The sequence below is a fragment of the Hemicordylus capensis genome, chromosome 1, assembly GCF_027244095.1.
Source record: "Hemicordylus capensis ecotype Gifberg chromosome 1, rHemCap1.1.pri, whole genome shotgun sequence".
Taxonomy (NCBI): Eukaryota; Metazoa; Chordata; class Lepidosauria; order Squamata; family Cordylidae; genus Hemicordylus; species Hemicordylus capensis.
Genome location: NC_069657.1, coordinates 310,857,530 through 310,881,841, shown reverse-complemented (window position 1 = coordinate 310,881,841; position 24,312 = coordinate 310,857,530). Strand labels below are relative to the sequence as shown.

The window sequence follows — 24,312 nt, the reverse complement described above, 5'->3', positions numbered from 1 at the left end:
AGAGGCCAGAGAAGTCCAGTCAAAACTGAGCTGTCCAAGTTTGAGTTTGCTCTCTCTTCAAACCCCTTGATTTCAGTAAAATTGGACCATGTCTGAGTTTACTGACCTGATTTTCCACAGGCAAACTATATTCTACAATACTAATCCAATGAGTGATAAAGCTCTGCCTACACAATTATGGAGTAAAGTTTGCTTCCATTAAAAAGAAATGGTACTATTTTTGCTATTGAACAAGATCCATGATGGTGCTGGGCAAGACACTCTTGACAGTATTTCAGGGCAGGACTGATTATCTTATTTTTGCTCATTACAGCTAGTCTTTTAATGAGGCTTCAAGCTCACAATTCTAGCTCTCTAAACTTCAGAAGATTAGAGCAAACATCTTGAAACAAACAAAAAATAAAATCATTCAGTATGTTATTAGAAATGGAAAGGTTTCATTACAGTTAAGAGAAGACTCTTTGTTAAACAAATGCTCAATGTGGCTAATGCTGATTCTATGCATGCTGTCCAGGAGTAGGCTCTACTGAGTTCAGTTTAGCTTATCCCCAGATATTCCAGGCAAACATTGCATGAATTGAAAAACACTGGGCACACACAATGGGGGCGGGGGGGGCGAGGGGAGGGCCCTCTCCCATATATTTGGGAGGCACAGTGGACTGCAGAGGAAAGGGAAGATCAGGGGAAACTGCTTCTCTCCTAGGGATGTGCAGGCCACCTAAGGGCGCAGCAGGGAAGTAACCTGCCTAGAGAGCAGGAGGCTGTTGGTTCAAATCCCCGCTGCTGTGTTTCCCAGAATATGGGAAGCTCCTATATCGGGCAGCAGTGATTTAGGAAGGTGCTGAAAGACATCATCTCATACTGTGCGGTAAAAGGCAATGGCAAACCACTCCTGAATTCTAACAAAAAAACCATATGCCTCTGTGGTCGCCAGGAGTTGACACTGACTCAACAAAACAAACTTTCCTTTCCTAGGGATGTGCATGAAATGTTTCATGCACATCTGGGGCGGGAGGGTGGTGGAGAGTGATCACTTTAACAGGAGAGAAGCAGGTCCCACCTGCCCCTCTGTTGTTCCTCTGCCACCTGTTAAAGATCTGCCTTCCTCCTGTTAAAATGACCTGCTCGCCCCCACTGAAACAATTCGGCAGGAGCAACTCAAAGCGTTTCGTTCACATCCCATTGTGCATATGCAGTGGTTTTGGGTGCATACAAAGTTAGCCTGGATGTCAGCCAATGTTTGTAGTTAGGAAGTTAAGAAAGTGTTGCTAGAACTAGAACACAATGTATTTCCCTCCTCCCTTTTAAACAGATTTCAACCTAAAGTTTTAGTAGAACTCCTTGAGCCATTCTGAGAGCCCTAAATGAAGGACCTTTCATGGCAAAACCAGATTTTACCATGTAAGATCTTGTATAAAAAATAAAGCCCAACGTATAGATTTTCCTAACTCTGTGAGCATAGAGCTCAGTGACTTTAAAAAAAAACCTGCATCTGACAAATGGACTCTAAACTATGAAAATGCATGCAACCCAAAAGTTATTAATCTTTAAGATGCCACAGACTCCTGCTTTTTGAAAAACATGTCATTCATTGTTCACTTTTCTAATAACATTTCTTGGATGAATTAAAATATGCCAAAATCTACACTTTCAAGACATTTCGGTTTTGTACCATAAAACTGCAATGTTACATAATATAAAGATACTAGCTGAACCCGCACAGAGCATCCGTGCAGTTGTGAGCCTGAGCCTGTGGCATCCCCCCGCGGCGCTCTCGCTCCCCCCCCCCGCGGCGCTCACGCTCGCGCTCCCCCCTGGGGCACGGTCCCCCCCGCGGCGCGCTCGCGCTCCCCCCCCCGCGGCGCACTTCCTCGCTCGCCCCCTTCTTGGTTGTGGCTGCAGCATTGCTGCCGCCTATTGGCCAAGCTACAGCCCCCTATCCCCAGAGACCTCCTCACCTGAGCCCCGCTCCTGCTGCTCCCCCCAGGAGCAGCAGCAGTGGTTGACCGGGCCATTCCTCGCTGCTGCCACCACCATGGCTGCTCGTAACAGTTGCATACCAACTGACCTTAACCATCACAGGCTCCTCCTCCCTATCTGCATATGGAATCCCCACTGCCCAATCACCATGGTGCGTCTGCTCTCACAGACTCCTTCTCCCTATCTGCATATGGAATCCACACTGCCCAATCAGGTTCTTCTGCTTGCAAACTCTATCAGCCAATCGCCTTTCTACCACGTCCCCACGCATGGCTCGTCTTGGAGAATTAATAATATAGATTATACTACAAAAAGCAGGCATGGGAGCTCTGATCCAGACTGAGACCACAGTGCAGAGAAAGGGCTTTAAGCCTTTCCTGCACCATTTCCTTATTAAAAATTGCTGCCCAAGCTGCTATTTGCTCTCAAACAAGCTATTTTCAGAAGGAAAATGGCATCAGGTAAAAGTGTTAAACCCCTTCTTTCTATGCTGTGGTTTTGATCCAGAGCACACCCTCTTTTTCCTTTTCTAAAATGGTTAGGAAAGAGAAGTGAGGGGCAGCTGTATCAGCTATTAGAAGAAATAGAATATTCCTTCTAGAAACATGTTCTAGTTTTCAAAACACCTGAAAGTTCTGGAATTACAAGAGATTTTTTTAATACAGAGCTCAAGTGAATTCATCTTGATATGCAACATTATTATTATTTATATTTTATATCCCGCTCTTCCTCCAAGGAGCCCAGAGCTGCGTACTACATACTTAAGTTTCTCTTCACAACAACCCTGTGAAGTAGGTTAGGCTGAGAGAGAAGTGACTGGCCCAGAGTCACCCAGCTAGAATCACAGCTGAATGGGGATTTTGAACTATGGTCTTCCCGGTCCTAGTCCAGCACTCTAACCACTACACCACACTGGCTCTCTGGGGTGGTGACATTCAGTGACATGACATTCAAGCTACGTGTTTCAGATGTACAGTTTCAGAGAATGTGCTAAAAAGAAGGGGGGCTGCAAAAAAAGAGAATCGCCACAGATATTACAGTAGAAAACTATACCTGCAGTTGGATCTCTAGACAAGGCATTATCCAAGGCACTCGTTATAGACTGGAAAAGGTTCATTTTCTGTGTCTGACCTGTCAAAGAGATTAAATAAAGCTATTGTTAAATACCAAGTACTTGAAATATTAGCTTTCAGCCCCCAAAGGCAGCAACCATCTTCATCACTTGCAGTGACCCAACAAAACATCTCACAGCCCTCAGCTATTAACAGTTCTTTTACACCATCTATTCATCAAGTGTCCATGATTATACTGACTGGAGTTGAAGGCAACTAAGTTTTGGTGTGCAATGCTCAGCAGTCATCAATGTCTGATTGCCCATAGCTATATATAAAATGTGTACAATTCCTATAGCTCCTGTTACATCAGGAATCAAACTCTGTAAGGTCACATTTCAAGCCACATTGAGCAAAAAGTGTCTTTGGGAAGTTCTTACTGCATGATGCTAAGCCACAAGTTGATAATTAATGCATAGCATTCATATAACGTTTTTGTGTGGGCAAAGCACTTTGCATGCATTATCCTAGTTTTAATCCTTAAAACAACCCTGCAAAGTTAAGTATTATTATTCACATACTGCAACTGGGTGGCTGAAAGGGAGTGGCTTAAGGCCACCTAGCAAATTCATGACAGAACCAAGATTCAAACGGTGAAGTCATGATTCACAGCTCATTCTCTTAGAAACTACAAAGAACAATGGTTCATAAATGAGTTATTCTCATGTACTTTGATGCAATGAACAATGAAGTAGTAAAAACAAATAAGGATAAAGGAGATAGGCATATAATGGAAGAATGAAGCATCACCATCCCCGAGTGTTCTAACTTGAACATTAGGGATGTGCAATATTAGAACAGAACGCTAATGCCCAGAACATTCCGTCAGAACAATCAGTCGAGCCAGTTGGTCCAATGCAACAAGCTCAGAACACTCAAAACATTCCAAGTGCCATTTTGGACACCAAAATGGCACTCTTCTGGTCTCTGTGCATGTGCAGCAGCCATTTTGCATGGTGGCGCTGACTATGAAAATGGCTGCCACACAGAGGGCAGAAGAGGACCATTCTGGAATAAAAAATTGCACTCTGAACACTCAAAACTTTCCAACTCGGAATGGGGTTATTCAATTCCGAGCTAAGAACAGGCCCTTCATTTGAAGAGCATCGTGTTCTGAACTCTGCACACTCAAAATGGCCTTTTTCAAGTTGGAATGTTCCGAGCTCGGAACATTCTGTACATCCTTTATCGGATATGCACAGAGACACGATTACACTATTTCTGGCACACATTCCTGCACCTGACTATGGAGATTCAGATGATACTGCTCCTGTCCATCCTCACACATTGAGGAGGAGACGAAAACATGCTCATCAGGACATCTTCCACATATTAGACTAGAAATATGAACATGCATTTGAAATACAAGGTGCCTTGTTTTACCACAATTCTACCACCATCTTCCATACACAACTGTAGTTCAAGCATGTATAGTTTTATGCCAGCGCAGCATATAGGAGTTACTATAGTAGTAGTTTGAATATTTATATACCTCTTTTCAACAGGAGTCCTCAAAGCAATTTAGATTGAAAATCAAACAATATAAATAAGTGGCCATACAGGGTTGTAAGGAACAGCTATCCCCCGCCAAATATAAAAGAATCACCACTTTTAAAAGGTGCATCTTTGCCCAGCTAGCCATCCTCCTTTATTTCTGGCCATTCTACATACTAATAGTTCTACATACCTATGAGGTCACCCTATCCTCCTCTATCATCACTTTCCAGAGGATCATGAAAATGCTTTTTGCAGGCACTACAACCACAGGGCTCTGTGGACGCCAGGTGCTGACACCAACTCAACGGCACATTTTACCTTACAGGCATGTAATGAATGGTTCTAGAAAACTGCGGCTGTTCTATATTCTGTACTATACTTTGATTTTATAATGAACTGATTTTGTGTGATTGTTGTTGTGCATCCTCCTGAGTGTCTGTATAGGTAGGACAGTATGTAAACCTTTTCATTAATAACACAAAATTTTAAAATGGTTCTTGTTCTGATGTTTATTGAGATAATCCCTATTAGTGATCTTACAGGCCAAATCTGAAGCCCCATAGGGCACATTTTCAGGAATTCAACCTAGTACATGGAAGTATTCCGAACATTCTTTTTTCTGCAAGTATGTCTTTGGCCCTCTCATGCAGCCAAGTCACAGCGAATAGATACCATTATAGAGTTCCAGAAGTGGCATTGGTGGATGCTCACACTACAACTTAGGTGACTTTTCCTAGTTTTCAGTGTTATTTCCACCCACTTTTTTTCTTTGTTTGCTTTTCAGTCATCTCAATTTTTCCCCAGCAGCAACATAAACAGAACAGAGATTTTATTTTAGGAATTGAACTCCAAAGGGACCAAAAAAAAAAAAAAATCACCAAAAAAACCCCACCTTTCCCAGAGTGGAACACTCTACCCCTCTAATGCTGCAATCTCACATCCTCTCACCCAAGAACAAGCCCCACTGAATTCAAGGGTGGTATTTCTAATTAGATAGATTTAAGATTAGACCAAGAAGAAGAAGAAATTGGGGAAGAGTCTCTTCCAGCTAGGGCAGACACAGAATCAGGACAGATTGCCAATGCCTGTGAGAAGATGAAGAGTGCAATCAGCAGGTCTACACCTCCCAATTCCCTTTTCTGCCCAAACTATTAAGTGCCCTTCTGCCCACCCCTTTGCCAGTGCATCACGCATTACTCTGCAGTATTCTCCAATCTGGTAGGAGGACAACCCCGGTTTTGAGAAAGGAGAAAAGCAAGTACCACGAAAATAAATACGCTCTTTTTATATTTGCACTAGTCACAAGATAAGGCACCATACTGATAGAGGGTTTCAAGCCGTAGCTTGAAAGTAACCCAAGGGCAGCTATGCACATGCAGCCGAAAGCTGCTGAGCTAGTAGAATGGGCAGTACCATTTTAGAGGAGAATGGGGGGGCTACCGTTCCTGCGTGGTCCCCACATAAGATTTCCGGCAAATAGAAAACTAGCATCTTAAGGGGGGAAATTCTAGGTTCGCCTTTACCTGATGCACTAGCTGCTTACTTGGAGACACTTCAACAAAAAGTACAGGAGTGCAAGCAAAAAGCGATTCTCCCCCGGCCCCCTACAATGGTGCGATGTACTCTACCACTTCAGTTTTCCGCGTGCGTGTATCAGACTCAAGAGTTCCCGATTCGACTCTTGGAGACTACGAAAGGGGTCGCTGAGGGCAAGAGCCGGAAACGCCTCTTCTCCTACCCTCACGATCCCTATAATTCCCACCCCACACAATGCAGACTCCTCCACCACGAGAGAGGGAGCCTGGAGCCGGCCTCGAAGCGCTCACCATACTGGGTGGGCTCCGGGTCCGGCTGGAAAGTGAAGTGCGCCGCGTGCCTGCGGGGCGGAGACCCCTTAACGAAGCACAGCCGCAGCTCAGGTCTACGGAACGCCGCTCTACACAGCGCGAGCCCGGCAAGCGCCATGTCGGCCGTTAGGAGGAAACGGCCGCCTGGTGCTGTGTTAGCGCTGGAGGCAGAGGGCGCGAGCACGTTGTAAAGAGGCGGGGGGCCTGCGTCGGGCACTCATTGGCGGCGGTATGAGTGGCGAATGGGCCAATCAGAATTCTTTTCATTGGGGCGGATGTTGTGGGATTGTTGTGTGAAAGACCGCAGAGCGAAGGAAAGTAAAGCGGAGGCTGGGATCGGTCTCGTGGGCTCAGTAGGGGTTCTGGGGGAGTTGCCTTGGGCGAAAGACGTTTTTAAACGTCTTCCGGGGAGGAAGCGAGAGCAGCTGCTCATTGAAAACAATGGAGAAATCTAGGTTTTAGCATAGCTGAGGTTGAGCATCAGCGTGTCTCTTTCCTCCCCCACCTCCTCCTGAAACAAAACAGACAATACAAATAACGATTATTTTCTTTCTTTTTCTTTCTCCAGTGTTTTTCTTATGAAAACGCTTCTTTTTTAAAAAATTCGAGCATAATGTGGTGCATCCAATAGTTTCTCCTTACTCTAGAGATATGAAGGCCTAGGGGAAACAGTTGGGGGGACGGTTTCCCCAGGGGAAAGGCGGGGCGGTGGGGGGGAATAGGGTTTTTAAAATTATTATTATTGCATTTTCAGACAGTAGGCTTTACCGTGGGTTTACTGTGAGTTTGAATTTGTCCCCAAAAAACCGATGCAAAGAGTGGATTTTTTAAAAATTCCAGACTTAAACTGGACTATGTTTCAATGCCTAATGAAAAACCCGAATAATGTGGAGGGCTCCCCAGTAGCTCACAGGGACTTCAAGGTAAATCTGGCCGATATGTAAACGTACATCCTCCATTCCAGAGGATAAGTGAGCTAAAAGTCCTCTCTAAAAATGCCCCCTCTCCAGAGAAAAATTGGGACGATTTGTGGCTCTTTGCTTTTAAATTCATTTTGACTAACAACTCCAATGTGGGGGGCAAGTACCTCCTCAGACAAGTAGTTTGACACACACCCGCCAATCTGCCACCCCATTTCTGTTTCAGAAATCTAATACGTGAGATGTAACTCACCCACCCATACATGCATTTTGCCCTATCTGTGCCCCTCCTCAATTTTTTTCTCGTGCTACCACTGTCTTGACAGTAGTGACTCCAGCCTGTTTCTGGTTTTTTGTGTGTGTGCATATTCCTTGCAAGTCAATATGGAGAGCTGTGCAGAGAGTAGAAGCCTCACAATTAAAATCTGCCAAGTCTGAAATCCAGTCTTCCCCTATTATAGATGTAGGGTGAATTTGGGGTTGTCACTCTGGTTGGTTGGTTTGGTTTTGGTTTTAATGTTGGCTTCCTAAGATCCAATTACAACAGACTTCCATTTGTAACTAAAGGCAATCAGAACCTCTTTTGCCCTGATGAAGCAGCTTCCAGAGTTGATCCTTCAGTTCCATCTCCCCACCTCACAGTCTGCCTGTAACACACATTTTCCCCTGGCCTGATTAGGACCCATGAGCAAGGGCTTTGGAATCCCATGTATTAAAAACCACAAGTTCTGCATCCTAACTGAAACAGATATTTTATACTCTCAAGAGATTGCTAAGAAAGCATGACAGTTAAGCATGGTGATGAGATGATGTATTTAAAATGCCATGTGTAGAGTGACCCATAATTTGTATTTCATCTCTTCTAAACAGATGCTGGTGCTTAGGGACTCACATCGCATCCGCTGCTGAAGTGGAATTCCTCTCCTCCTGACACATTCCAAAATGCTAAGCGTGACACATAATAGATTTAAATTGGTATGTCGCTCCCTCTCCCCACAGAACCTTGGGAACTGTAGTTGAAGTGTGGGCTCGGTCAGGGTTTCCCATTTTGCATCCCCAGATGTTAAGCTACAGTTGTTATTGGACACTGTTGCTGTTGGATGTTTCTTGCCACAATGGACTAACACAGCTGTGGAAAAAGATTAGAGTAGGGGTTCCCAATCCTGAATCCCCAGATGTTGTTGGACTACAACTCCCATCATCCCCAGCCACAATGGTTTCTCATCATTGCAGCTGGGGATGATGTAGTCCAACATCATCTGGGGACCCAAGTTTGGAAACCGCTAGACTTGGGGACCTTACAGTTATCAGTACTCTGTTCAAACTAAAACTCCCAGGATAGGACTGGTATAAAATACATATATGTTTGTAGTGTAAATAAGTGCCCACCAGCTACAACTCTCCCCAGTGCTGAAGGATGACATTTTGCCCCTACCTCTGTAGGTGGCAATTGTGACATTGCCTTCGGTTTCTCTATTATGATGCACTCCTTGGTGATGGCTAAAGCTCAGGCTCAGTGGTGTGGAGACTGCAGGAGAAGTAGCAGCATCTCATAGAGGCAGCTTGGTTCTTGTCCACCTATCACAAGAATAGATGGGATCATGGCAAAGCAGTGGTGCTCCTTTCAAATATACAAATGAGTGGTAAGGCTGCCAGGTTATTTCTGGCTGTGTGTGGCGGGGGGGGTGGGAATGTACAAACACACACAGTGTATATAATATATATTTCTGTAAAGTATTTTCCAATTCTAGAACAGGAATTTCTAACAGCTGGAGGCAATTTGAGACCACAAGATCCAGCAGATGAGGCAAATATTTCAGCATGTCCAAATGCCAAATTCTTTTGTTTCCTTTCTTTGTTGGGCTCTGTAAATAACCTTTGTCAAGGCTTAATTCTAGAGATGGGTGTGTTTGTTTGCTTGTTTGTTTGGTGGGGGGAGGGAAAGGGGGAAAGATACGTTGCCTAGAGAAGTATCTTCATTCTGGAAATAGACCAACTTGAGCAGAAAACCCCCACCAAACAAACAAAAAAGCTAGAATCTAAGCTCAAGCTTACAGGCAGGCCCAGAATGTGAATCCTCCTAGGCAAGGAGCTTCCTCCATCCCCTTCTCTCTATCCCTGTAACTTCTTCTTTTTTGTTATTGCCAGAATAGCTGCTCCCCAAGCTATTGCAGCTCCCAGTTTCTTGGAGATGTCCAGGCATCCCCACCAAAAGATGACAAAAAAGGGGCGGGGCGGAGGAGGAATACACTCCCTGCAGCAACCAGCATGTGTATTTTAACCCTTTTCCCCCTTCCTCTTGGGGCTTCTTGCCAGGAGCTGCCCTCAAGGAATCAGAAACTGAAATAGCTTGAGTAGTAGCTGCCTTGGAGGATTTGCTGGGGCTGCCAGTAAGTTTAAGTTTAGATATTAGCTTGTTTGGTGGGAAGGAGGAATGCAAACCCTGCTTTTCTCTTCCCACTTTCTGCTTCTGGTTTCTTATTCGTGGTGATTGGCTAGTAAACACTGTCAATCAAGAGGAATTTATTATATTATTTATTTAAAATATTTATACCCTGCCCCTCCAGTGCACTACTGCTCGGGGCAGCTCATAGCAATAAGATAAGACACAGATACAATAAAAGTAATAAAATTAACTAAATTTTTTTAAGAAGTCAGATTAAAAACCACAATTAAGTTCAAATTAAAACTGAAAATTATAAAAAGCTAAAGAAGTTACCAGATATAACAAAACAATAATGGAGCATTAAAAAGCCTCCTTAAAAAGGTGCGTTTTGAGATGTTTTTTAAAAACACTGAGGGAGGGAGCATGGCGAAGCTCTTCATGGAGAGTGTTCCAAAGCCAAGGGGCCACAACCTAAAAGGCCTTGTATTTAGTCCCTGCCAACCGGATCTCTGTTAGTGGCAGGGCCATGAGCAGGGCCTGAGATGACGAGCGGTGGGCCCTGGCAGCTTCATATGGGCGACTGCGGTCCAGGGCTTTAAAGGTCAATACCAGCACCTTGAATCTAGCCTGGAAGCAGACCGGTAGCCAATGAAGCTGAAACAGGATGGGTGTAATACTCATAATGGATGGGTGTAATTTAAACTTAAGAATATTTTGCCAGAAAAATAGGAGAAACTCAAGAATGTAGTACACCACTCTGGGCTCCTCGGAGGAAGAGCAGGATATAAATTTAAATAAATAAAATAAAATAAAAACCTCCTCTGGAGAGAATTCCCAAGGGAGGGACTTTGGAATGAGTGAACAGGTGGCTATAAAATTCAGTTGGAGTTCACTGACAGATTCAGATAGGGATGGTTAGGGCTAGAGAGAGAATCTCTGGTTAGGTTCTCTAGAGCAGGACTGAGGGTAGAATTGCAGGGTTAGAGGGTAGGTTTTACATATTAGGCATGACCTCTGTAGAGCAAGCTTGACTATCAAATGTAGATGCTGGGTGTGTATGGCTGATTATATATAGCCAGGAGGGTTGTATCCCAGTAAGGTAGGAATGTGCATTAATTCAGATTCAAAGAGCAATTCACAGCACAGCCCCAGCACCTTTAAAAGGGAGGAGAGCAGTTCCATACCTGTTCCTCAACTACTCACCACAGCTTCCTGTTTGGGCAGCACGCTCCGCAGCTGCCATAGAGCAGTGGTGGCACACACATGGCCTCCGCCCATGCACAATTGAATCGCAATTCATGCACATCCCTACAGTAAAAGTATTGAAAGTCTAAAGAAGCTTGTTATTTCTAAACAGTCATGCCAGTAATTTGGCAGTAAAGCCTTTATTGATGTACTGACACAATCTTATATACAGGTGAAACTCGGAAAATTAGATTATCGTAGTGACTCAGAAAATTAGAATATTACATGGAACCAAGAAGACAAGGATTGAAGAATAGAACAATATCGGACCTCTGAAAAGTATACAGTGTACTGTGCTTGATTGGCCAGCAAACTCGCCTGACCTGACCCCATAGAGAATCTATGGGGCATTGCCAAGAGAAGGATGAGACACATGAGACCAAACAATGCAGAACTGCTGAAGGCCGCTAATGAAGCATCCTGGTCTTCCATAATACCTCATCAGTGCCACAGGCTGATAGCATCCATGCCACACCGCATTGAGGCAGTAATTGCTGCAAAAGGGGCCCAAACCAAGTACTGAATACATATGCATGCTTATACTTTTCAGAGGTCCGATATTGTTCTATTCTTCAATCCTTGTCTTCTTGGTTCCATGTAATATTCTAATTTTCTGAGATTGTGGATTTGGGGTTTTCATGAGCTGTACGCCATGATCATCACAATTATAACAAATTAAGGCTTGACTTACCTCGCTTTGCATGTAATGCGTCTGTCTCATATATCAGTTTCACCTTTTAATTTGCATTACTGAAATTAATGGACTTTTGCACGATATTCTAATTTTCCGAGTTTCACCTGTAAGTACCTGAGTTTGAATACGAGTTTGAAATATAAGAGGTGGTGTACAGTCTTGCCAGTTCTAAGGTTGTTACTTTGTCTTGGGAACCGTTATGCATTTGACACTACATTGTAGCGAATAAGAAACCACTGAAGCTATTATACAAGAATAAAGTTATTTTCTTTGGTTTGGAACTGTTTCAACTGTCTCTATTTAATTCTCCCCACATTACCACAAGGGTGCAATACCAAAGTTAGTGTTAGAAACCCAAATTAGTATTTAGTTTGGTGGTGTCAACATAATAAATAAAAAGCTTAAAACAAATCAAAAGGATAATTAAAGATATTGTTTAATTTAACATCTATATATTTATACACTAATCTCTCCTGTGAGGGTCTGTGAGGGCTGCCAGTAAGTTTGAGCTTAGATAATAGTTTGCTTGTTTGTTTGTTTGGAAGGGGGAATGCATATCCTGCTTTTTCTCTCCCTGTTTTCTGCTTCTGCTTTCTGTCCCTGGTTTTCTGTCCCCCTTCCTGCATTCTCCTCCCATTCGCTTTCTCCCCCTCTGCTTTACCCAAGCCCACTGACACAGAGGGGGACACTCTTACTCAGCTACTGGGTTCTCCCCCACCACCAGCCCCAGGGCCCACATCTGCTAATGTAGGGACCCATTTAGAGGGTGCTGGTTGTTCCTCTTCATTTGCTTTGAGAGACAGACAGATAATTTTTAAAGGTGCAAATAGAATTCCATACAACTATTTTCTGGATCCCAGAAGGATGCTCTTTAAAAAGATCTCTACAACTTTATTTTTGATTAACAGAAATATAATTGCAAGACATTTTGGCTTCTTCCTTCTTCAGGTGTTCTGATGTTGTATGAAAGGTACAGTTGCTGCAGAAACATTTACAGAATGTCCATGATGGCTGCACACATGCCATGCACTGTGTTATAATGTAGTAATTGCAAATAAATAAATATACCCTGCATTTATTAGCATTGAAATGCACATCATAATTCTGTTGGTGCCATAGATTCTAAATAGGGCTAGACAATTTCATTAGCAGGAGATTAAACTTCCTAGTTCTGATAGTATTGTTTTCCTTCTGTGCCAGGAGAAAATGAGAGCTGCCCTTACAGAAACAACAGAGAAATCCAGGATTTTGATATATTATTAATCCTGTGTTACAGGCTATATTGTACTTTTTTTTTTTCAATTGATTAAAGCTATTAATCTTGTATTGTGGCTTACATCATCCCTGCAACATAATCCTCTTATTATTCATTGATAATATGTACTTGAGAATATATAATTAACCACTCCCACACATTTGTACAACCTCAGGGTTATTAAATAGTGCTCTAAAATCCTGCAATGGATGTTATACCACTTTACACCTGTGCCGTATCACGTTCTTGCTGGAATTGTTTTGGATTTCTAGCAAAATATATCCCACACAGAGAGAAATTCTGGACCTCTTCCTTTTGGAGGTCTTCCCAATCCATTTTGGTTTTTACCATCCTGAATATGTATCATTTGGAAATCTCCCTGCTCATCCCTTATTATTAAAAGCTAATTTTGGTTGTGGTTTTAGCTTGGATTTTTAACTTGGTTAATTTGGTTAATTTTATTAGTCTGGTTTTATATTGAAACTTTTATAAATGTTGTGAGCCACCCCGAGCAGTAATGTACTGGAGTGGCGGGGTATAAATGTTTATTTATTTATTTGTTGTTGTTGCTGTTGTTACACAGTCATAATAATTAAGTCATCATCATCATTATTATTATTTATTTACACAGTTTGACAGGTGTTATTGACTGGTTTGTTTTATCCAGACATCGAGTCCTTCCCAAGGACCTGGGATGGCTGAATTTTATTATCAGTGTTGTTGCAGTTATTATAGATATCGTCGCAGAATATAGGCTGTTACCAGTAAAGCTGCTTTTTGTAATTGGCTGATGGTGATTTCTGTGGCCTCTATGGTGTTGAGGTGCTCTTCAAGTTGTTTTAGAATTGCATCTAGGGCACCACTTACCACTGGGATTATTTTGGTCTTTTTCTGCCACAGCCTTTCAATTTCAATTTGTAGATCTTTGTATTTTGTGATTTTTTAATTTCTTTTTCTTCTATTCTGCTATCCCCTGGTCGATTATTTTAACTTGTTTTTCTTTCTTCTCGACTACAGTTATATCTGGTGTATTGTGTGGCAGATGTTTGTCTGTTTGTAGTCGGAAGTCCCATAATATTTTTGCATCTTCGTTTTCTACAACTTTTTCAATTTTATGGTCCCACCAATCTTCAGCTACAGGTAGCTTGTATTTTTTGCAGATGTTCCAGTGTATCATCCCGGCTACCTTTGTTTGTAGTCAGCCTGTGCAATCTTTTTACAACAGCTGATTAGGTGGTCCACGGTTTCATCTGCTTCTTTACAAAGGCGGCACTTGCTTTTTGTTGTTGATTTTTTGACTTTTGCTCTTATTGCATTGGTTCTTAGTGCCTGTTCTTGTGCAGCCAGTATTAAACCCTCTGTCTCTTTCTTCAAGTTGCCGTTCTTAAGCCATTGCCAGGTCTTGGTGATGTCTGATTTTCTATTTATATTGTGCAAATATTGACCATGCAGTGGCTTATTTTTCTGCTCGGTTCTTGACTTGTTCTTTCTTATAGGCCTGCTTTGTTTCATTGGTGTTGAATAGTTTTGCATTATTGACCATTTGAAGTGCATCTTCTTCACTGTCCTTGATATATTCTTCAAGGCCTCTTTTCTCCTCCTCTACTATTTGATGGACTTGCCGCATTCCTCTTCCACCTGAGCTGCGAGGGAGGTATAGCCTATCTACATCACTGCAGGGGTGCAGAGCATGATTGATGGTCATGATTTTCCTGGTCTTACGATCTAGTGTCTCTAGCTCTGCCTGAGTCCAGTCTATTATTCCTGCAGTGTGTCTGGTAACAGGTATAGCCCAGGTGTTTATGGCTTGTATGGTGTTCCCGCCATTGAGTTTGGACTTTAGGATTTTTCTAACTCTCCTGATGTATTCACTTCCCATTTTTCTTTTAACTTCAGTGTGTGCAATTTTATCAGCCTGGAGAATGCCCAAGTATTTGTAATGTTCTTTCTCTTCCAGGTTCTTGATGTTGCTTCCATTGGGTTGTTCTATTCCTTCTGTTTTTCTTATTTTTCCTCTGTTCATTATTAATGCAGCACACTTGTCTAGTCCAAACTCCATTGCTATATCGCTACTGAATCTACGGACAGTGTTTAGCAGTGATTTGATTCTGACTGGGACTTTCCATACAACTTCAGATCGTCCATGTACAGCAGATGGTTGATTTGACTTGATGTTTTAGATGTTTGGTATCCAAGGCCTGTTTTGTTTAGTATTTGTGAAAGTGGGGTCATGGCGATTACAAACAACAGAGGAGATAGTGAGTCCCTTGGAAAATACCTCTTCTAATGCTAACCTGTCCAAGTGTCTTGCCATTGATTGTTAACTGTGTACTCCACATGCTCATTGCTTTTTTAATAAATATCTGAATGTTTTTGCTGACACCAGTTGTTTCTAAACATTTTAGTATCCATGTGTGAGGCAATGAGTCGAAGGCTTTCTTGTAGTCGATCCATGCAACACTTTGATTGGTTTTTCTTCTCTTGCAATTTTCTAAAATCATTTTGTCAATCATTTTCATCATCATCATCATCATTATTATTATTATTGATCATTTATGAAGAAATTAAAAGCCACCAGTCCCACTACAGATCCTAGGGGAAACTCACTTCATTCTTTCTACCTCAGTGGGAGGAAAGGAAAAGTTTGAAGAAGTAGTCAGAATTGGGATGTGCTACATATCAACTTTTTAAATGAGGGGAAAAACCTGGAGTGGGCCCTTCATTTCCTCATAGAGGCCTGTAGGACCAACAACTCCCCTGTGAGGAGGAAGAAGTGGAGGAAAAGCAAGTACTATGTCACCATAGTGATCTCCACCTGTTGCTGCTTCTGTGGTTGGGATTGGGCCCACAGAAGCCTCTAGCAGAACCATCAACTGTCCTGTGAGGTGAGATGTTGATGATGAAGCCTTTTGGGGGGCGGGGGGGATGATTGGCAAGTAGAAGCTGTCAATCAAGAAGAATTGAATCTGGGTACCTCAGTGGATAATTCCTAAGGGAGGGACTTTAGGATGGAGGGAACAGGAGGTTATAAATAGGGTTGACAGTTAACTAAAAAGTCAGATAGGGACAGTTAGGGTCTCTGATATTGGTAAATCCGGGTATTACCTGGTGCGTGAAATGCCCAATTAATCCACACCAAGAGGAGAACTGTTCAAATCTTTATTTGCCTCTGCAGAGTAAAAGAAAGAATGGCTCTGGGAAGTAAGTTTCCAAACAGAGCAGCCCAAAATGGAGTCTGCTCAAAGTATATATACAAAGATGGGTACAAGCTTCACACCTCTGGCGAAAGACCAGGAAACAAGGTATCAATCTGGCAAGTCAACACCCAGCACAGTATCTCCAGTGACTGTTGCTGGTGTCTGTCTTGTGTTTCTTTTTAGATTGTGAGCCCTTTGGGGACAGAGATCCATCTTATTTATTTATTATTTCTCTGTGTAAACCGCTGGGGTGGCCCAGAGTAAGTGGTAGTCTAGTGCACAGAGGCTGCCAACCACCCCCATGGGTTGCTAACCCATGGGGTACTGGGTTTTGTTGTTTCTGAGGTGTTCTGAGTGTAGATTCTCTAAACAACATCAACAGAAAAACTTGGGGGGGGAAGTGGGACAATATTTACTGAATATATGTAAATATTAATGTATGCCCATATTAAGTGCATATGTAGCACTCCAATATCAGGAATATAAATGATATAAGTCAAAGTTTTGAATGTTAAAGAAAAAAATACCAGGGCAAGGGGTAACACCAGAAAAATGGCCGGAAGTGGGCTGCTGAGCACAGGAAGCAAGACTAACCAGGTAAGTGCAATTGGCGGATTAAGGGGCATGCCAGACCACTGATGCTTCACCCCTGCAGCAGGGAGTTGTGACTGATTTTTACACACACACACACACTCGCGTTCTGTCCTGACTGTTGTTTCCAGGACAGCTTGTAGGTACAATTTATTTCTGGCTATTATGTGAAGCTTTGGAGGTATAATCAGGAGCGGGGAAAGGCAGGAACTGTCATTTGAAGTATGAATGTTTTAGTGGTGAAGAAGCATTATATCACAGTGAGGAAAACAACTCCCTCAGCTATTTAAAGTGTTGTCATGTCCATCCCACACACACACACCCCGCCAAGTCTTCTCTTTTCCTTTCTTACTGAGTTCCTTCAACCTTTCCTGATGGGGAAATTGTAGTAGTGGTGGTAGTCTTTTATATGTGCCCCCCTCTCAGTTAATCACTAAGCTTTTTGACAGTTTTTTAGATGTCTCCTTTGTTTCTGCCTCATTGGAATGATTTGTGACTACACTTTTATCAACTTTTCTTCAGTAACTGTCACCCATCTTGGGCTCTCTTCCCTATTAGTTAGGGCTCTCTTCCCTATTAGTTAGGGCTCTCCTTCCCTATTAACCATCAAGGATAACATATTCTCTGCCTTCACCTTCTAAAAGAGGAAGTTGTCAGCAAGGATGTTGTCAGGGATTTGTTGGAGATATGGTGCTTAGCAAAATTGGTCTTCAAACAGGTACAAGGATAGCTGAAGTTCCCCTTTACTACTTATTCATGTTTCCTTGAAACATATGTAATTTGTTTCAGGAAAGTATCATCCACATTCTTTCCCTGAGATGGCAGTCTGTAGTAAATTTACAATACTGTTATTTCCTTCTCTATTCATTTTATCCAGATGCTACCCTATCTCTTAAAGTAGTCTTCCAGCAAAATATAGTTGCTGACCAAGGCATTTAGAGCATCACAATAGTAACTTTCCAACCTACTAAGTGAAAAACAGCAATGTTATATTATGAACCTATTAGTAAATATTTCCTAGTGTGGCCTCCCTTTTTGGTCTCCCAGTGTTTGAACAATGATTTTCCTCTATTATAAACTATAGATAACCATGGGGCTTTCAAAAGTACAATAACTGTAGTGCATACAGTACATTTGAATTTCAATTCTGCAAACTATTTTTTCCTGAGATAAGAATATAAGAACAGCCCTGCTGGATCAGGCCCAAGGCCCATCTAGTCCAGCATCCCATTTTGCACAGTGGCCCACCAGATGCCGCTGGAAGCCACAGGCAGGAGTTGAGGGCATGCCCTCCCACCTGCTGTCACTCCCCTGCAACTGGTACTCAGAGGCATCCTGCCTTTGAGGCTGAAGGTGGCCCACAGCCCTCCGACTAGTAACCGTCAATAGACCTCTCCTCCATGAAGTTATCCAAACCTCTCTTAAAGCTATCCAGGATAAAAGGTGCACATTTATGCAAATATATGCTAGAATAGTCTATTCAATCTTGGCACTGTTGTGGAGCTACAGATGCCATTTCTTGTTCAATTTATAGCAATAGTAATTAGCAATAGTAACATAGGATGCAATAATTCCTACTGAATCTTCAAAATCCCTAGTTTGTACGCCAGTTGCAATTGTAATTCCCTGATACACCACAAGATGCCACAGAAAAATAAGGAATAGTGAGTGAGCAGAAATCTTGCATTGCTATTCCATTAACATGTTACAACTTGCAATATAATCTTTAGACAGCAATATCTCATAACTAAGATCCACGTGTGTGAGTCTAAAATGCAGTAATTTGCTTAATGAAGTGATTATGCAAACTATTCCAGCATCGATAATTTAATCTATTATTTACTATTTTTAAAATAATTTGATTAGGGAACAGAACTTGATTGGAATGGTACTCTGATTGTATACATGCAGATTTACAATCCTTTCCTTGTGCAACCCTCTGTGTCTTGTCTGTAAAAACTGCCACAAAACTTGCTGAGCCATTAAAAGCTGTCCTGCCACTGCACTGAAGTCTATTGACTCTTCTTAGCGTTTCTGATTACCATTGAGGTTCTTTCCACAATGTGCCTGCAAAAGCTCTTTAACAGACTCCAATTTATCAGAAATTAAATAAGTTTTCTGGAAAATACTCAACAATATCTCTGTTGTAAGCATGGAGTAACTTAATAAAGGGTCTTGAGGGTCTTCCACCCTCTTGCCCACATCCATACAGGAGAGAAGCTCAGATGAAACACCAGAAATGCCAGAACAGTCAGAGTCCTCCCCATGAGCAGCTAAATTCTCAGCAGCTGTAACCAACTCCAAGCAGCACATCATTTTCCAAAGCTACAAGTCTATTGCAAAGTTCTACATTGCTCAAAGGGGAAAAAATGGTCGATTTTCGGCTGCTTAGGTTGTTTATTCCTGGCATTAATAAGTCCCTCAGGGGAAGTTCTTATTCTCTTCTTGTTTCTCATGTTCCAATAACATTCAGTATGCCGCAAGAGATAATACAGGCAAAACAGCTCACCCAAGGACGGAACTAATTATCTTGCTTCCTTGGTAGTAAATAAAACTTATCTGATAGCAACCATTAAAATGATATATTGCAGTCCGTAGCTGTCAAGATCAAAAAGCTCCAAAACCAAAATACAGAGAGTTAAGATAAAATAAGAGCAAAGAGCTCTCCAAAAGCTGTTACACCAGCGCCTTCTTGACTCCTACCCAACTTGCAATAAGTTAAAACACCATGTAAGCGTCTGGTGTAACTACTAGAAGTGAGAATACTAAAGCATTGCTCTTAACACCACAGTAAGCTCTTTTGGCCACTAGAGGCGTGATGAGATGTTAATAGGTCTTGTCATGGTCAGTTAGAGTAGAATCATTCAGTTGTTGATGAAGGCTAGTGCCTGTTTTGATATGTTGTTCAATGGCGCTTTCTCAGTATGTGATGTTTTAGTTTCGTAATACATCTCTGGGTTTATTTTTTTAACTCAACCTAATTTCTCCAGATAATCTCTTGGGCTAAATTTATTTACCACCAGAGCATACTCTGCTGTGTGGTGACTTTAATGTTTCTCCTCAAATACCCCAACAGTGACTTCCAGGTCAGGAATTGAAATTCTGTTTATTTATTAATATGTTAGAGCTTTAAGTGACATAGAGGATTTCCATAATGATACAAGAAACTACTCAGAATGGATCATACCAATAGCTGCTCCTATTGTCACAAATTGTTGTCCTCATCAGCATCATAAGCTTACAATTATCTTGGCTTCCCAAATTACCCAAGGCCAGCTGCATACCTTACACACTTGCCTACACCCAGGCTGAGGAGAGTCTTTTCTCAAGCCCGTTTTAATGTCCTCCCTTCAGCTGTTTTGTAGGGCAGATTTTGAGGGACCCCCTTGGAGGAACATTTGTGCCCATGCGGAGCTGCTGAGGTGGAAACAGTAACACATATTTTGTTCAACTGCTCTTTTTATATCGCTCGTTCTATTCAGATTGATCCCTATCAAAAGAAACACTTGGATTGGTCTGAGGAACATTTGTTTATTTTTTAGAAGATAAGCATGAAGAAGTCACCCATAGGATTGCTTGTTTTTGTTCAAAGGCATGTAAAATAAGGTGTCTGCAAAATGGTTTTTAAATTTTACTTATGTTATTGTATTGGTTTTTGCTGTAGTGCTTATTTGGTCATTGACTGTGAATAAATGAAATGAATGAGCATCATAAGCTAATGTTGCATTTTGTACTAGATTATCAGGGCACATTGTCACATGTGTAGCAGTGATCTGTCCTTGGCACCAATTGAATACTAGTGAAGTAGGAGAAAGGGGGCTGTGCATGGGTGCTTAGGTGCATGTGTGCATGCATAGTGCTGCTGTTGCTGTGTGTGTACAAGAGAGAGAGAATTCACAATGATCTATTAATCTCTGTCTGTATTCCCTGGATGATATCCTGACTAATGAAGCATCAGTGCTTCTGAAAAGTTCAACTCACTCAACTTCTCTGCTGAGTTAAGGGGGGCAAATTTTGATAACCTCCTCTCCCCCAGAAATCACTATGTGACACCCCAAAATATGCCCCTGAAAATCACATAGCCCTCAGGGACATATGTTCAGGTGGAACAGAAGGCTTCTGGGGAAAGTGGAGGTTGCTGAAATTCTCCCACACACACAAAGACACACCACTGCAGCATTAGTCTGGAATTCCTTAGAAACATCTGTGCTATACTGGGGTTTCTCCTGTTGCACTGATGCTTTACTGGTCAAGATTCAGTCATTGTCTCTAAAAATGTGTACATGTTTTCTATGTTCTTAATTCTATAACTACATAATTCACATTATGACTTCAGGTTTTTTTTTTGTAGTATAATTTAGCCTTTACTGCTCTCCCGTGCATTTGCTGTGAATTTCTTTCTTTCTTTCTTTCTTATACCACCTAATATAGAAATCTCTAGGTGGTGATTAATTCACTTGATTAAAAAAAAAATTGGTCTACACATCCAACTGAATGAGATGGTAGAATTGTGAGGTATGTAGAATGTCCACGCTTTTCAGTGCTGAAATAGAAATAGGATCATCCCCAAGACCAGCACATAGGTGACTTTATATCATCAAGATCATGGCCTGAAGCTCCCAGCCAGTATTGTATGCAAATCATAAAGGTTTGATCCTGGGCTGGCCATCCTGTTTCATGCACACTCTCATAATTGGCCCACACGAAGTCACATAATGGCACAAAAGTCACACACACACACACACACACACCAGCACGGAGCCTCACTGCATGCGCCTCCCCCTGACTTGGAGCAGTGATGCCCACTCACCTGCTGCCTCCACTACCCCCCTGCCTCCACCTACACCTGCTTCCACCTCTCCTCTCCCAGTCCACCGCCACCTCTTTCCCTCTCCTCCTCCTCTGCCTTCATGGCATTTGGAATTGCTTCCTAGCATCATGTGGGCAGAATGAGGAGAGAGAGAAAGGAGGAAATGGACAGATCAGTGGGGGGAGGTGGGAGTGGATGAGCCCTGAGATAGGCCCATGTTCACGGCACACCCTTGAACACTGGTAGTTCACTAGTGGCAGATAAGGAAAAGATTAAGCAACTTCACCTCGACCCAGTTTTCTCCTTCCCCAACTGCTTTTCCTTAAACAAACACACACAAAAACATGATGAATTCCCATTGAATGGTCTTGGGCTCCCACAGGCTACTATTTACAAAGGCTCGGCTCATCTGCATTACCATGAGGAAACCTGATAATCCAGTGCAGTTATGTTTTGCAATGAATATTTGCTATTTGTCTAGGGGGGGGAAACAGAATATAAATGTATTACATGAAAGATTATAGCTGTCTGGGTATTTTGGTATTCTATGAATCTTGAGTCTGTGTTGCCCTATACTGAGCCAATCTGAAAATGAATAAAATCCTTCCATCATTACATCTGGGTAAGCCACAACTATTTAATCTCCATTACTGCTGCAGTGCATCTTTACTAGCACTTACCCTGGAAAGAGAAAGAAAAAAAACCGTAGTTGACATCTAGATGAAATTACTCCTGAATAGTCCTATTGAAATTAAGTAGTCCTTTAGAGTAACTCCTGAGTAGTACTATTGAGTAACTTAGTCTGGATGTCAGCCAATAAGAAAATGAAGTTGGTAGACTAGATTCCACCTCAACATTTTAAAGAAAATTAATTAATACTGGGTCCAATATCAAAAGAAACACCTTCTACTGGAGAAAAGAAACCTTTGAATACAATCTATTTATTTATAGGTGAATTACTATGCCTTTCTACTTACAAGAAGTGCCCATTGTGGTTAACAAATAAGGCGTAGAAATAACTCCAGAACATATAGGGACCAAGATACCTAAAGGACCTACTCCCATATAACTCTGCCACGCCTGTGAGATCACGTGGAGAGGTTCTCCTGAGCATCCCACCCCTTCTGAAGCATGATTGTCAGACAGATGTGGGTGAGCCTTCTCAGTGGTTGCCCCTGCTTTTGGGGACTCCATGCCCCTTGGACTTAGGATCCCCCTAATGTTTAATTTCTTTTTTAAAGTTGAAGACTTTTTTAATGTCAGCAGGCCTTTCCCTAACTCTACAGATTTCTCTGCAATTGCCCTGTTTTAACAATGGCCTTATCCGCATTTCTATTATTTCACGGGCTGTGTTTTACCGTGTTTCTAAAGAATTTTGTTGTAAGCCACCATAAATTCATTTTTTAAGAATGGCCGCATGTAAATATTTTAAATCAATAAATATTATTGGTGGAATGCTACACTGATCAAGTCCTGCGGCCAACTATAATCCAGTAGAAAGATTGTTGGACCTGGCACTGTCTGGTGGCCAACTTGATTTGTCAGATAAGATCCAAAAAGACAGGATAGGGTCAAAGATAGTAGTTGTATGCTTGTGTTAGCAATTAAAATCATAAGGAAACAGAAATCTAAGCAGGACTGGGGATCACAAGGAAGAATCAGAATGGTAAGCACAGGCATTTACATATTGCTGTACTTTGCTTTTTCTGGTATTTATACCCATATACATTTAACTTTCCTGAAAATTAAAAACGGCTAAGTTTGATCCTATTGCTAATATATCTTGTGTAAATAAAGCAACCAGCAATATTGTAACCTTCAGACTATTTTTTATTTATGTGTGAAGATGATATATTTATGCACCAAGATGATACATCATTACCTGAACATTTACACGCTTATTATGACACACACACCCCAAAAGGCAAATTAATTATATAGGAGTGACACTAAAGTGCAAAAATAAAGTGCACGCTGCATGAAATTCATTGTAAAGCAGGAACAATATCCTTTTTAAAATGTCAGAGCCTAAAATATACTACCATGTCTCCCACTTAATTGGTACTTGAGTACTCAGTCATGTTAGGAAATAACAACAAACACAGTGCTGCTTAATAAGGGCTTTTTGGCAGATGCTCACAGAGGTGGAGGCTACAGACCAAACTAGATGCTGCTTCAAGCATCTACTATGCCGTCGTTTTATTTGTTAAACAACTTATGCAGGAGAACCTGTTCTAAATGAGGACTGTGGCATGGAGGAGGGGAGCTTTAAATGCCTCCACTGCAGTTCAGATCTGGATCAGGGTCCTCCACGGCTACTATTTGACCATGGTGGGGAAGGGTCCCATGGGTGCTAGCCGATAAGCAATACACATGGCCTCTTCAGTTGCAAATTGAAAGAACTGGTTCTTCTTGAGTTTGACCCTGGGATAAAGAATGTACATCTGCCCCAAAAGTGATAATTGCACCTGGTACTTTGTGTTCCCTGCTAAAATGATGTGCATCTGTATACAGCCATAGTAAGAAAGAGCTCTATGCAACTCAGTCTTATTCCCTGACTCTCTGTCAGAGTGTCGACGGAGTGTGACTTTGTTGGTTCCTCTGGATCTCTCGGTGGCGTTCAATACCATTGACCTGATATCCTTCTGAATCCATGGGGGACTGGGCAGAAGGAGCACTGCTTTGCAGTGGTTCCGCTCCTATCTCTCGGGTAGATTCCAGATGGTGGAGCTTGGTGACAGTTCCTCCTAAAAACAGGAGCTGTTATATGGAATCCTT

General features: G+C 42.0%; 1 protein-coding gene and 1 long non-coding RNA gene across 10 annotated transcripts in view; one reads left to right on the top strand and one right to left on the bottom strand.

Moving 5' to 3' along the window:
* The window catches only part of BCKDHB (branched chain keto acid dehydrogenase E1 subunit beta), a 147,683-nt gene extending 141,129 nt beyond the window's left edge, over window positions 1-6,554 (bottom strand). For 6 of the 8 annotated variants that reach the window (XM_053287042.1, XM_053287043.1, XM_053287045.1 and 3 more), the window contains exons 1-2: window positions 6,416-6,554; window positions 3,034-3,111 (exon numbers count right to left, since the gene is read on the bottom strand). In XM_053287042.1, the coding sequence (XP_053143017.1) occupies window positions 3,034-3,111; window positions 6,416-6,554 (217 nt within the window). Of the gene's footprint in view, window positions 1-3,033; window positions 3,112-6,112; window positions 6,254-6,415 lie in introns of those variants that run through there. The other 2 variants (XM_053287049.1, XM_053287050.1) reach the window with 1 other exon arrangement.
* LOC128341035 (uncharacterized) lies at window positions 6,526-20,432 on the top strand. Of its 2 annotated transcripts, none has more exons than XR_008314156.1 (3): window positions 6,526-6,665; window positions 8,227-8,331; window positions 12,882-20,432. It is a non-coding gene; the product is annotated as an uncharacterized LOC128341035 (long non-coding RNA). The 2 variants fall into 2 exon arrangements; XR_008314155.1 differs by lacking the exon at window positions 6,526-6,665 and adding an exon at window positions 6,672-6,908.
* Window positions 20,433-24,312: the final 3,880 nt, after the last annotated feature.